Below are 11,263 nucleotides of genomic sequence, written 5' to 3' on the forward strand. Positions count from 1 at the left end.
CGTCGCCAACCAGACATGGGAAAGGTGAGTGAAGTATTGTTGGGGGTAGGGGGAGGGTCCCAAACAGAAAGATGCCACAATTGAAGGGGCAGGATGAGAGGAAACAACAGCTCTGAATTCTTCTCCCTTTGCAGATCACTTTCTACGAGGACAGAGGCTTCCAGGGCCGCTGCTATGAGTGTAGCAGCGACTACCCCAATCTGCAGGCCTACTTCAGCCGCTGCAACTCCATCCGGGTAGACAGTGGCTGCTGGATGATTTATGAGCATCCTAATTACTCAGGACATCAGTATTACCTGAGAAGGGGAGAATATCCTGACTACCAGCAATGGATGGGCTTAAATGATACTATTCGGTCTTGTTGTCTGATACCTCAAGTGAGTTCTGCCTTCTTGCAGCTATATTCAATGAAGTATTCTCCATGAGTTAAAAATTGGGAGGTGGGTCCTAGAAAATTTTAAAAACAAGAAAAGATGGCAAAAGTCTAGTGTGTTTCAAATTGTGGCCCAAACACAGATAAATAGAGGAGAAATGCCCAAGAAGATGCTGAGCAATTAATTCTAGGGAGGAATCTGTGACTATAAAAAATGATCAGTTGTTTTTGTTATATCTGCTAACATTATTTTGTGATCCAGAAATAATTTCAAAAGTCCATTTTTAGAAGTTGTTCAGAATGAAAAGCAAAAAAAAATCCAGTAATATATAGGCTAACTGTGGCCCTTTGAAACAGAAATTCAGAAAATAAAAAGTAGACAAATTTCTCTATTGATCATTTGAAAGTAGGGGGAAAGGGAAGAGAAGGGAATAATATTTATATATTGCTACTATGTGCCAGGTACAAATGTTACTTCATTTGATCCTCACAACAACCCCAAGAGATAGGTGCTGTTATTATTTCCATTTTACAGATAAGGAAACTGAGGCAAGGAAGGGTTAAGTGGCTTGCCCAGCATCTCATAGCTAGTAAGTGTCTGAATTCAGGTCTTTCTGACTCCAGCCCCAGTGCTTTATCCACTATGCCATCTGGCTGGAGTTAAAAATTATATCAATAGCAATTTCAAGAAGGATGTATTCTTATCTGATCCTATGTTATAGTATGACCCCATCAAGCTTCTTTATCCCATACAATAAATAGAAGAAAGTCATAAAAAGATATATTTAATGATTTAGCTTCTATGGATCAAAGGAATATCAGAAATACACAGAGTCATTTGAGAATTTCTATTTTAACTTTCATCTATTCATCCATTGAAAATATATTAAAAATAAAATAAAATAAAATAAAATAAAAAAAAGAAAATATATTAACATGCTAAACCATCAATGAGCTGAACTTTAAAAATGGTTCAATTTGTTTGGGGTTTTTTTCCTTCTGTTTGTTGCCCAAGCAGACTGACTCTCATAGGATGAGACTGTATGAGAGAGAAGAACACAAAGGTCTAATGTCAGAGCTCACCGATGACTGCCCTCGCATCCACGACCGCTTCCAACTGAATGAAATCCACTCCTTCAATGTGCTAGAAGGTTGCTGGGTCCTGTATGAGATGCCCAACTACAGAGGAAGGCAGTTCCTGCTGAGACCTGGTGAATACAGGAGATACCTGGACTGGGGAGCCGTGAATGCCAAGGCAGGCTCTTTAAGGCGGGTTATGGATTTATACTAAAATCTGCTTATGCTACCATCTTCTCATTTTGGAACCCAATAAAGTATTTAGTTTGTATTATTGGCACTTAATGTTTCCAGTGTTTATTTTACATTATATACAAACAAATACAGTTGCGAATGCTTTAGTACTGAAAGGCTATGAGGTAAATGGGGATAACTTGTCTTCTGGAGAATTCATCAAGGAAAGTTTTAAGGAGAAGGTAAATCTTGGGCACACTTTAGAAGGAGAAAAGGATGGGAAGGGAAAAAGGCATCCCTGGACCTCAGGGCAAAAGCAGGAGGCCAAAATCAAGGCACTTTGAGTAGGAGACAGAAAGTAGGTTTGTCCTGCTGAAACAAGGAATATGAACACCAGTGAATTAGATGATGCTGAGAGTTAGCAGGTGGCTGACCTTGAAACATGTGCTAGGAAATTTAGTTTTGATATTAGAAGTATTTGGGAGATGAGGTGGCCATATTTTAATAAAATGTTACTAATTTAGATTACAGGATGCAGAGCAACAGAGGAAGTACAACATAGTAACAATTTTTAATTCTTGATTATTTTATTAAAAATAGTAACATTCATAATAATTATACCTAGCACTTTAGGATTTACAAAATGTTTCCAAATATTGTCTTTACAAACATTATGTCCTCACAATAGCCCTAGAAAGTTGGTGCTATTTTTATCCCCACTTTACAGATGAGCAAACTGAGTCAAATAGAGGCTAAATGATTTGCCCAAAGTCACACAGCTAGTAAGTGTCCAAGGTGGAATTTGAGCCCAGGTCTTTCTGACTCCAAGCCCAGTGTCGTACTTGCAAGTATTGAAAATAGGAATCGAACTTATGATTTCATTTGTTTGAGGAATACCCAATAAGGAAACTTCTAGCAATGCAAATTAGCATCTTCTCTACAACTTACGTTGTCATTGAGTCATTGAGTTGTGTCCGACTCTCCATGACACCATCTGAGGTTTTCTTGGCGAAGATACTGGAGTGGTTTGCCATTTCCTTCTCCAGCTCATTTTATAGATGATGAAACTTAAGTGACTTGCCCAGGGTCACACAGCTAGTAAGTGTCTGAGGCCAGATTTGAACTCGGGAAGATGAGTCCTCCTGACTCCAGGTCCAGCGCTCTAGGCACAATGGCTCCACCTAGCTGTAATTTCTAGTCTTGGATAATTGTCACAAAAACTGAGTTTGAATAACTTGTCTAGGGTGATATAGAAAACATATATTTCAGAGACAGAACCTGAACCCAGCTTGTCCTGGCTTTGAGACTGGCTGTCTATCCTCTCCACCATGGCACCTCTCACTTTGAAGCACAGTATCATATAAATTACACCAAAGATTTGGGATTTTCTAGGTATGGAGCCTCCCTCTAACATTGCAGATTGTAACTCATCTCTAATTTAGTAGATGCCCAATGACCTAACTCAATTCAACAAGCATTTGTGGTGTGTAAGGCACTTGGCTAAGTGTGGAAGATTAAAAAAAAATGAAAAAGAGTCTTTGTAATTAAGAATCTTACAGGAGACAATCAGTAAACAGATAAATGTAGATGTGATAAATGGAGAAAGTGACAACTGAGCTCTAACAACCAGAAAGATCCAGAAAGGCCTGGAAGAGATATCTTTTTTAAAAAATTAATTTATTTTTAGTTTTCAACATTCACTTTCACAAGTTTTTGAGTTTTAAATTTTCTTCCCCTCCCTCCTTACCTCCTTTCCCAAGATGACATGCAATATGATGTAGGCTCTACATATACATTCCTATTAAACATATTTTCACATTAGTCATGTTGTAAAGAAGAATTAGAACCAATGGGAAGAACCACAAGAAAGAAGAAGCAAAACAAAACAGAAGAATAAAAAAGAGCAAATAGGTTGCTTCGATCTGCATTCAATCTCCATAGTTCTTCTCTGGATTTGGATAGCATTTTCCGTCATGAGACTTTTGGAGTTTTCTTAGCTCCTTGCATTGTTGAAAAGGGCTAAGTCTATCAGAGTTAGTCATTGCACAACGTGGCTGTTACTATGTACAACGTTCTCCTGGTTCTGCTCATTTCACTCAGCATCAGTCCATACAAGTCTTTCCAGATTTTTCTGAAGTTCACTTGAGAAATGAGGCCCCCATCAGAGACACTGGTTGTAAAAATTCTTTTCCAGTTTTCAGCTTCCCTCCTAATCTTGGTTGCATTGGCTTTGTTTGTGCAAAACTTTTCAATTTAATGCAATCAAAATTATCCATTTTGCATTTCATAATATTCTCTCTCTCGTTTGGTCACAAATTCTTCTCCTTGCAGGAGATATCTTAAAGAGATACTGGAAGCCTAGAAAAGTTAAATTATTCCCTCATGCATGGGCAATTAGCAAAAGAATAGGAGCTTCAAAATTGAATATAAGCTCCTTGAGGGTGGGGCTTGCTTTCATTTTTGCCTTGTGGCACACAGTAGGCTCTTAATAAATGCTTGTTGAACTGAATTGGGAACATGTGAGAGGAAGTTTTTGAAGCCCAGTCTTTCTGACTCCAAGTTCAGACCTCTATCTACTACACTATACTCTCTCACTTGACATTTTAAAACATAATAAGCAATAAAATGAAAAAAAAGTTTATGAAAAAGCTACAGTAGCCTGCATAACATGGTGATATTTCACAAATATAGAAATGTTTTAACATAGAAGAATGAAGGGTCAGGCCTAAAACTGAAAACATATGGAAGGAATCTTTCACTGTTCTTTAGTGGTTTGTTTAAAAAAGTGACCGATTTTAGATTAGATTTTTCTTGTTCACAAGTAAGATTCTGGAAAGCCAAAGAAGAATACATCAATCAATTTGTATTTATTAAGCATCTACTAAATGGTCAGGTACTGCACTAGACGCTGGGGTCACTGGGGTTACAGTTACAAAGAATGAAGCAATCTCTGTTTTTCAATGAGTTTATATTCTAAGAATAAAAAAACTAATATGAATGTCTTATTTAAAAAAGAATGCATACCATGCTTGGGGTATTGTGGGGTCAAAATTGGTGGAATCTGAGAGTAAGGCTGTATTAAAAAAGATACTTTGGGGCTAAAGGTAAATATTTTTCACCAAAGGCCTGCTGAGATTGTTGAAAGATCAGCTTATCACAATCACTTAGAAAGACAAGTTAGATAAATGCACAAAAGATCTTTTTACAACCCTTGGGTGTCTTCTTCAAGGACCAGCCCTTCTCTAGGCAGACAGGTGGGGGATCACAAGGGCAGCATGTTGCAGACAATTCCTATGATCACTTTATCAACTGGTTTTTCTTAACTATTTTTCTTTATTTTTAAGGGAAAGTTCAATTTGAGAGAGGGGTGGCATATCCATAAATAGATATAATATAATATGACAAAAGGCATCAATAAAACTTAATTTTTTGTGTGTGTGTTTTTTTTTTTAGGCAATTGGGGTTAAGTGACTCGCCCAGGGTCACACAGCTAGTAAGTGTCAAGTGTTTGGTCCGAGGCCAGATTTGAACTCAGGTCCTCCTGACTTCAGGGCTGGTGCTCTATCCACTGAGCCACCTAGCTGCCCCCAATAAAACTTGTTTTTATAAATTTAAAAACTGAGGGAATTGGACTAAATAACTCTAAACTACCTTCTAGCTCTAAGTCACATGATTGAAAGTATTGACCTATTTACATTTATTGAGTACTTGGAAATTAAAATTCTTAATACAAGTCATTCCCCAAATGATAAATGGTCAAAGGATATGAACAGATAGTTTTCAGATGAAGAAATTAAAGCTATCTAGAGCCATATGAAAAATGTCTAAGTATCTGATTAGGTTAGAGAAATGCAAATTAAGACAGCTCTGAGGTACCACCTCAAGCCTATTAGAATGGCTAATAGGACAGAAAAGGAATATGACAAACGTTGAGGAAGATGTGGGAAAATTGAGACACTAATGCATTGTTGGTGGAGTTGTGAACTGATCCAACCATTCTGGAGAGCAATTTGGAGCTATGCCCAAAGGGCTATAAAACTGTGCATGCCCTTTGCTCCAGTAATGCCATTATTAAGTCTATATCCCAAAGAGATCATTAAAAAGGGAAAAGGACCTATGTGCACAAAAATATTAATAGCAGCCTTTTTTTGGTGGCAAAGAATTGGAAATTGAGGGGATGCCCATCAATTGGGGAATGGCTGAACAATTTGTGGTATTTGACTCTAATGGAATACTATTGTTCCATAAGAAATGATAAGCAGGCAGATTTCAGAGAAACTTGAAAAGACTTACATGAACTGATGCTGAGTAAGTAAGCAGAAGCAGAAGAACACTGTAGACAGTAACAGCAATATTGTGCGATGATCATCTATGAGAGACTTAGCTCTTCTCAGCAATACAATCCCAAAAGACTCATGATGGAAAATGCTAACCACATCCAGAGAAAGAACTTTGGAGTCTGAATGCAGAGCAAAGCATATTATTTTTCACTTTATTTTTGTTCTTTTTTTCTTTATCGTGGTTTTCCCCTTTTGTTCTGATTCTTCTTTCACAACATGACTAATGTGGAAATACATTTAACACGATCATATATGTATAACTTATGTCAGATTGCTGAGAGAGGAAGATTGGAGAGAGGAAGAAAAATTTGAAACTCGAAATCTTATAAAAATGAATCTTAAAAACTATCTTTATATATAATTGGAAAAAATACTCTTAAGAGAAAAAAGGAAAATTCTTAATTCTCCCTAATGGGAAGTTTATAAGAATCATATTGTTATTATAATATTTACTTTGCAGACTTCCTTTGTCCTGTGTTTTTCTTCATTTCCCATTTTGAGAAGAAAAAGTTTTAAATATACTTTCCTAAATAATCTTCAGACACACATATGCTCCTTCTAGCCATCATACTTCTCCCCTCCCCCATTTAAAAATTATCCCATTGTTAGGTAAAATAAATATATTTTGTCCTTGCCAGGGCAGATCACAGGATTATAGATTTAGATCTGGAAGAGACCTTAGAAGTCATTGAGTCCAAACTCTCCAATTTATTGATGAGAAAACTGAGGCACAGAACATCCAAGAGTATCCAGCTGGAAAGTGTCTGAGACAGGATGCAAACCCAGGTCTTCCCAACTTCACATGCAGCTCTCTGTCCACTACAGCATGCAAATGGTGGGTTGCTGTCAACAAACTGCCTTCTTACCCTGGGATTGAGAGAGATGAGAACTTGTTATCACTTTTCCAATATCGTCACCCCCTCACCTTTCCCCTTCCCTTGATCTTCTCTATGTTTCTGACTTTATTCTTATTCTGTTGCTTCTTATCTTTCCCCCTTTCTCCCTCTCCTTTTATCTCTATCTTCTGTTGGACTCTCTAGTATACCTCCAGCCCTGTGGAGTGACAGTCCATGGTTGTGATGGTTCTTTTTTCCCTGGACCAAAAGCTTCATGCCTAAGACTTAAAAGGAATGGAAATTCTAAATGTAAATGATGTCTTTCAAGCACTTTGCAAATGGCTTCTTTCTATTTCTCTCACAAACATAATAACTGTGTTTTTGGTTTTTTTTTTTAAATCACTACTAGGAAAACATTTGAAAATTTAGACTCCAACTGCTCATTTCATTGACTCCTCTGGATGATACTACTGATGGGTCAAAATACTTTAGTCAATGGTGTTAAGAATTCTACACATCAATGAAAGTGGATTAGTATGGTGGGAGGACCCAGGACTTGATTATCCATCCTGTTTTAGAATGAAAATGAGTTAGAGATGGCCATAAGAGAGAGGATGTCCAGCAAGCAGATGGTGTGTGCTTGAGTTTTAAGAACTAGGTCAGGGCTACATAGATAGATTTGGGAGTCATCTGCTTAGAGATGACACTTGAACCTCTGATCATTGTCTTGGAAAGTCATGAGAGAGAAGAGAGGAGGGTTCTGGAAAGAGGCTGAAGAAACACCCAGTAACTCCATCAAAGGAAGAGTAGGTCACAAAGGTCACGAAAATAGACCAAGAACTTGAAGAGAGGAGTGCCACAGAAGCCCAGGGAGGAAAGAATGGGGGTTGACTGGCAGCATCAAAATTTTCACTAAAGATAACAAGGATAAAGACTAAGAAAGATCGATTTAGCAATTGAGAGATAAGTTTCAAGCTTGTGATGGGAAAGCAATAGGGATTTCAAGAAGATGAAAGGTGAGAAGGTGGTTAAAAAAAACAAAACAAAATCTGGCAGTAGCAAAGATAAATTCTTCTCAAAAGTTTGGCAAAGAAGGGGAAAGACACAGAATAATTGCTCAAAGCAATAGCAGGGTCAAGCGATGCTTGGTTTTGGTTTTTAGGTTTGGGAAGACCTAAGTATGTTTACAGGCAGCAAGGGGAAAGCCAGTAGATAAGGCAAGATAGAAGATGGTATACAGAAGGGTAATTGATGGAACAAGTTCTTGGAGGAGTCAGAACAGGATGGGACTGAGGGAGTAGGTAAAGGGATTGACCTTAGAGAGAAGAAAAGAGTCAATTCCTCTTCAGAGGCAGGAGTAAAACGGGAAGAGAATAGCTGAAGATGGTGAGGAGTTTTGTAGGGTAAAATAGAAAACAGGGGACTGATAACAGAGCAGTCTATCTTCTCAGTAATGTAAGAGGCAAGGACATCTGGTGAGAGCAGAGGGAGCGGAGGAAGCATTGAATATTTGAGAAGAGAAGAGAAGGCTTAAAATAGCATTTGAGGGGAATAAGATAAAAAGTCAATTGAGGAAAAGGAAAAATTTTGCTGAGGACCCAGTTGAGATTAGAGAAGAATTAGTAGTGGACCCATTTCAAACAGAAGTGTGACTTCCTTTGACCACATTCCACCATATCCTGTCACCTGAACTGATTTCCATAGAATCAATCATGAACATTAGTGGAGTTATACCTGTACTCCTCAATAAAACTCTCCAGATAAATGGAGAAACTTACAATTCTGTATCTCTCCTTACAACTCAGAATGTTTCCACTGGAGGAGGGGGCAAGTTGAGGTGAAAGGAGAGTTGGTAGCTTAGAAATTTAATCACTGGCTGCCTAAATAGTGAAGCACAGTCTTGGAGACTGAGAACCTAACAGTCTTATTTAACTCAAATAGTTACTCGAAAATTGTCCTGCTGAGATCTAGTTCAGCTTACTTTATTTTAAATTTATCATCACACATTATTCAAATTCCAATATCATATTATCATCTCCATTCTGGAAGGAAAAATCAAATCTTTTTTTTAAGCAATCCAATATATTTGAGTGGAAGAATTACATTATCCATTTGACCTTGGAAATATTTCCCACTGAATTTATTCATTCTTTCCTTCTACCCTATGTAGAAAGGTATATGAAGTATCAAGATCCTATAGAATTTATAGCCTTATGCATCTGGAGCCTTTTTTTTTTAAAGTCAAAAAGAAATGAATGAATGAAAAATTATCTTTTAAATACCTACTATGTCCCTGTTCTATGCTAAGCCCTGGAGATACAAATACAAAAGAAATGAAGTATATGCCCTCAAAAAGCTTATATTCCAATGGGGGAGGCTACCTACATGGGAAAGTAGTAGCCAGGGAGGGACATTTCCTTACAAGGATGGTAAATTGGGCAGTCATAGGGTAGTATATGAACATATCAGTTCCAGGAACAGGGACAGAGTTGATTGAAGCATGGATCCAGGACTGAAAAAGGGAGAAATGGGGGAAAGGAATAAATATTTACATACCACCTACTATGTGCCAGGCACTGTTCTAAGTGCTTTGTTATAACCCTATTACAGATGAGGAACCTGAAATTAAGTGACTTGCCCAAAGTAGTAAGTGTCTAAGGTCAAATTTGAACTCAGGTCTTCCGGACCCCAGGCCTAGTGCCCTATCCACTGAGCCACCCTGATGCCTAGCTGAAGGTACACACGTGACATCAAGGCTGCTATTGAGGCTGGTGAGATGGCTCAAGAGTAGAGAGTGAAGTAAAGTGTGACTGGGACCTATTTGAAATAGGGGCCAGATGAGCAAGTCACTAATCAGGATAGCAAGACCCCAGGACAGAAATTATAGAAATGGCAAGGTTTAAATCTCCAAGGTATGGTTTATGGTCCAGGTAGCATTTATCTTCACTGTGAAGCTATTAATTCATTGAGGTCAGGGACTGGTTTTTGCCTTTCTTTGTGTCCCCAGAGCTTAGCTCAGTGCCTGGCACATAGTAGGCACTTAATAAATGCTGGTTGACTGGGACAGGTAGGTGGCAAAGTGTTTAGAGCACCGGCCCTGGAGTTAGGAGGACCTGAGTTCAAATTTGACATCAGACACATAACACATAGCAGTTGAGTGACCTTGGGCAAGTCACTTATCCCCATGGCCTAGCCTAAAAATAAATAAATAAATAGATAAATATTGGTTCACTGACTGATTGCAGCAACACTTTAGTTATTCCCAGGTTCTTTTTCATACAAGCACCTTGAATCTCTGTCTGAACAAAGTTAAGACTTTCATGAAGGGACAAGAGATTACATACTCAACTTATCCTTTATTTTTAGGTCTTTCTCCCACTTGAAGAAATTAGCAACCCAAAAGCCAACAACCCAAACCAATCAGCCTGCTAGCAGATTGTCATAGTCATAAACTTTGAGACTTTTATCCTTCCTGTTTCCGATGTAGGATGAGAGAAAAAAATCAAGAAAAGAATCATAAAAATATTTGAAGAGCTTAAAAAGAACGATATATTTCACTCGCAGAACAAAAGCTTCTGGTTGACTTTGCAACATTATTTGAATGTGTAAAGAATGTAGACAAAAGATAACCACCAGCAATTATTCTTTTTCCCTGAAGCTTCAGCAGCAGTAAGGGTGCTTAAGTTGCAACAAGAAGAATTTGAATTATAAGGAAGGACACATTTCCTTAAATTGTGAACTTTTGTACATTGGAACAGTATAGAAGGACGGGTTGGGACAACTGTTTTTGGAAGATCTTTAAAAACCAGGCAGATTCCTATCTGTCTAGACTGGTTAATATTCTTATTCTAAAGACAGAGAAAAAAGACGATCAATGGTTACCAAGCTTGTTCAGTCCCCTTCAAGAAAGCCAAAACCCCTAACTTACTCTGCTTGCTCCCACTTGAAATAGAAACAAATCTCACTAGAGCAAATGGGAAGGTGAGTACTGATTCTGTTGTTCAATCAGTTTTCAGTTGTGTCCTACTCTGCATTCACCCCATTTGGAGTTTTCTTGGCAAAGATACTGGAGTGGTTTGCCATTTCCTTCTCCAGCTCATTTTACAGATGAGGATACTGAGGCAACAGGGTTAAATCCTACTTTTCAAGACCCCATCTGGAGTTTTCTTGGCAGAGATATTGCAGTGGTTTGCCATTTCCTTCTCCAGAGTACTTATTTTACTAGCAATGAAAACAGATGAAGGAAAATTAATGTATCTGTATGGCCCAATCTCAAGTTGCCTCTTTTGCTATCACTTCCCCTGTCACCAGAAGATGTGGGATGGTCTCCTTTCTGGGCTGAATCCTTTACACTAAAGCCCTTGCCATTCACCTTCTAAGCATCCATTCAACAGATCCGAGCATTTTTACTGTCTGTCCCCAATGCCTGGAATGTTCTCCCTTCTCACCTCTCTCTGTCTCTT

At 38.2% G+C, this 11,263-nt stretch overlaps 1 protein-coding gene across 2 annotated transcripts; it reads left to right on the forward strand.

Moving 5' to 3' along the window:
* Positions 1 to 1,664, forward strand: LOC114051404 (gamma-crystallin D-like). Of its 2 annotated transcripts, none has more exons than XM_027873747.1 (3): positions 1 to 24; positions 135 to 377; positions 1,392 to 1,664. In XM_027873747.1, the coding sequence occupies exons 1-3, from the start codon at positions 16 to 18 to the stop codon at positions 1,662 to 1,664; spliced, it is 525 nt and encodes a 174-aa protein (XP_027729548.1). In that variant the 5' UTR covers positions 1 to 15. The 2 variants fall into 2 exon arrangements, with proteins under 2 accessions (XP_027729548.1, XP_027729547.1); XM_027873746.1 differs by having other exon boundaries at positions 16 to 24; positions 1,389 to 1,664.
* The last annotated feature ends 9,599 nt before the right edge of the window (positions 1,665 to 11,263 follow it).

This window comes from Vombatus ursinus, unplaced genomic scaffold (assembly GCF_900497805.2).
Source record: "Vombatus ursinus unplaced genomic scaffold, bare-nosed wombat genome assembly UNPS02014802.1, whole genome shotgun sequence".
NCBI classification, from domain to species: domain Eukaryota; kingdom Metazoa; phylum Chordata; class Mammalia; order Diprotodontia; family Vombatidae; genus Vombatus; species Vombatus ursinus.

Coding starts and splice junctions, on each gene's coding strand:
- LOC114051404 (XM_027873746.1), top strand. Junction 378..1,388: donor CTTGTTGTCTGATACCTCAA/GTGAGTTCTGCC, acceptor TTGTTGCCCAAG/CAGACTGACTCTCATAGGAT.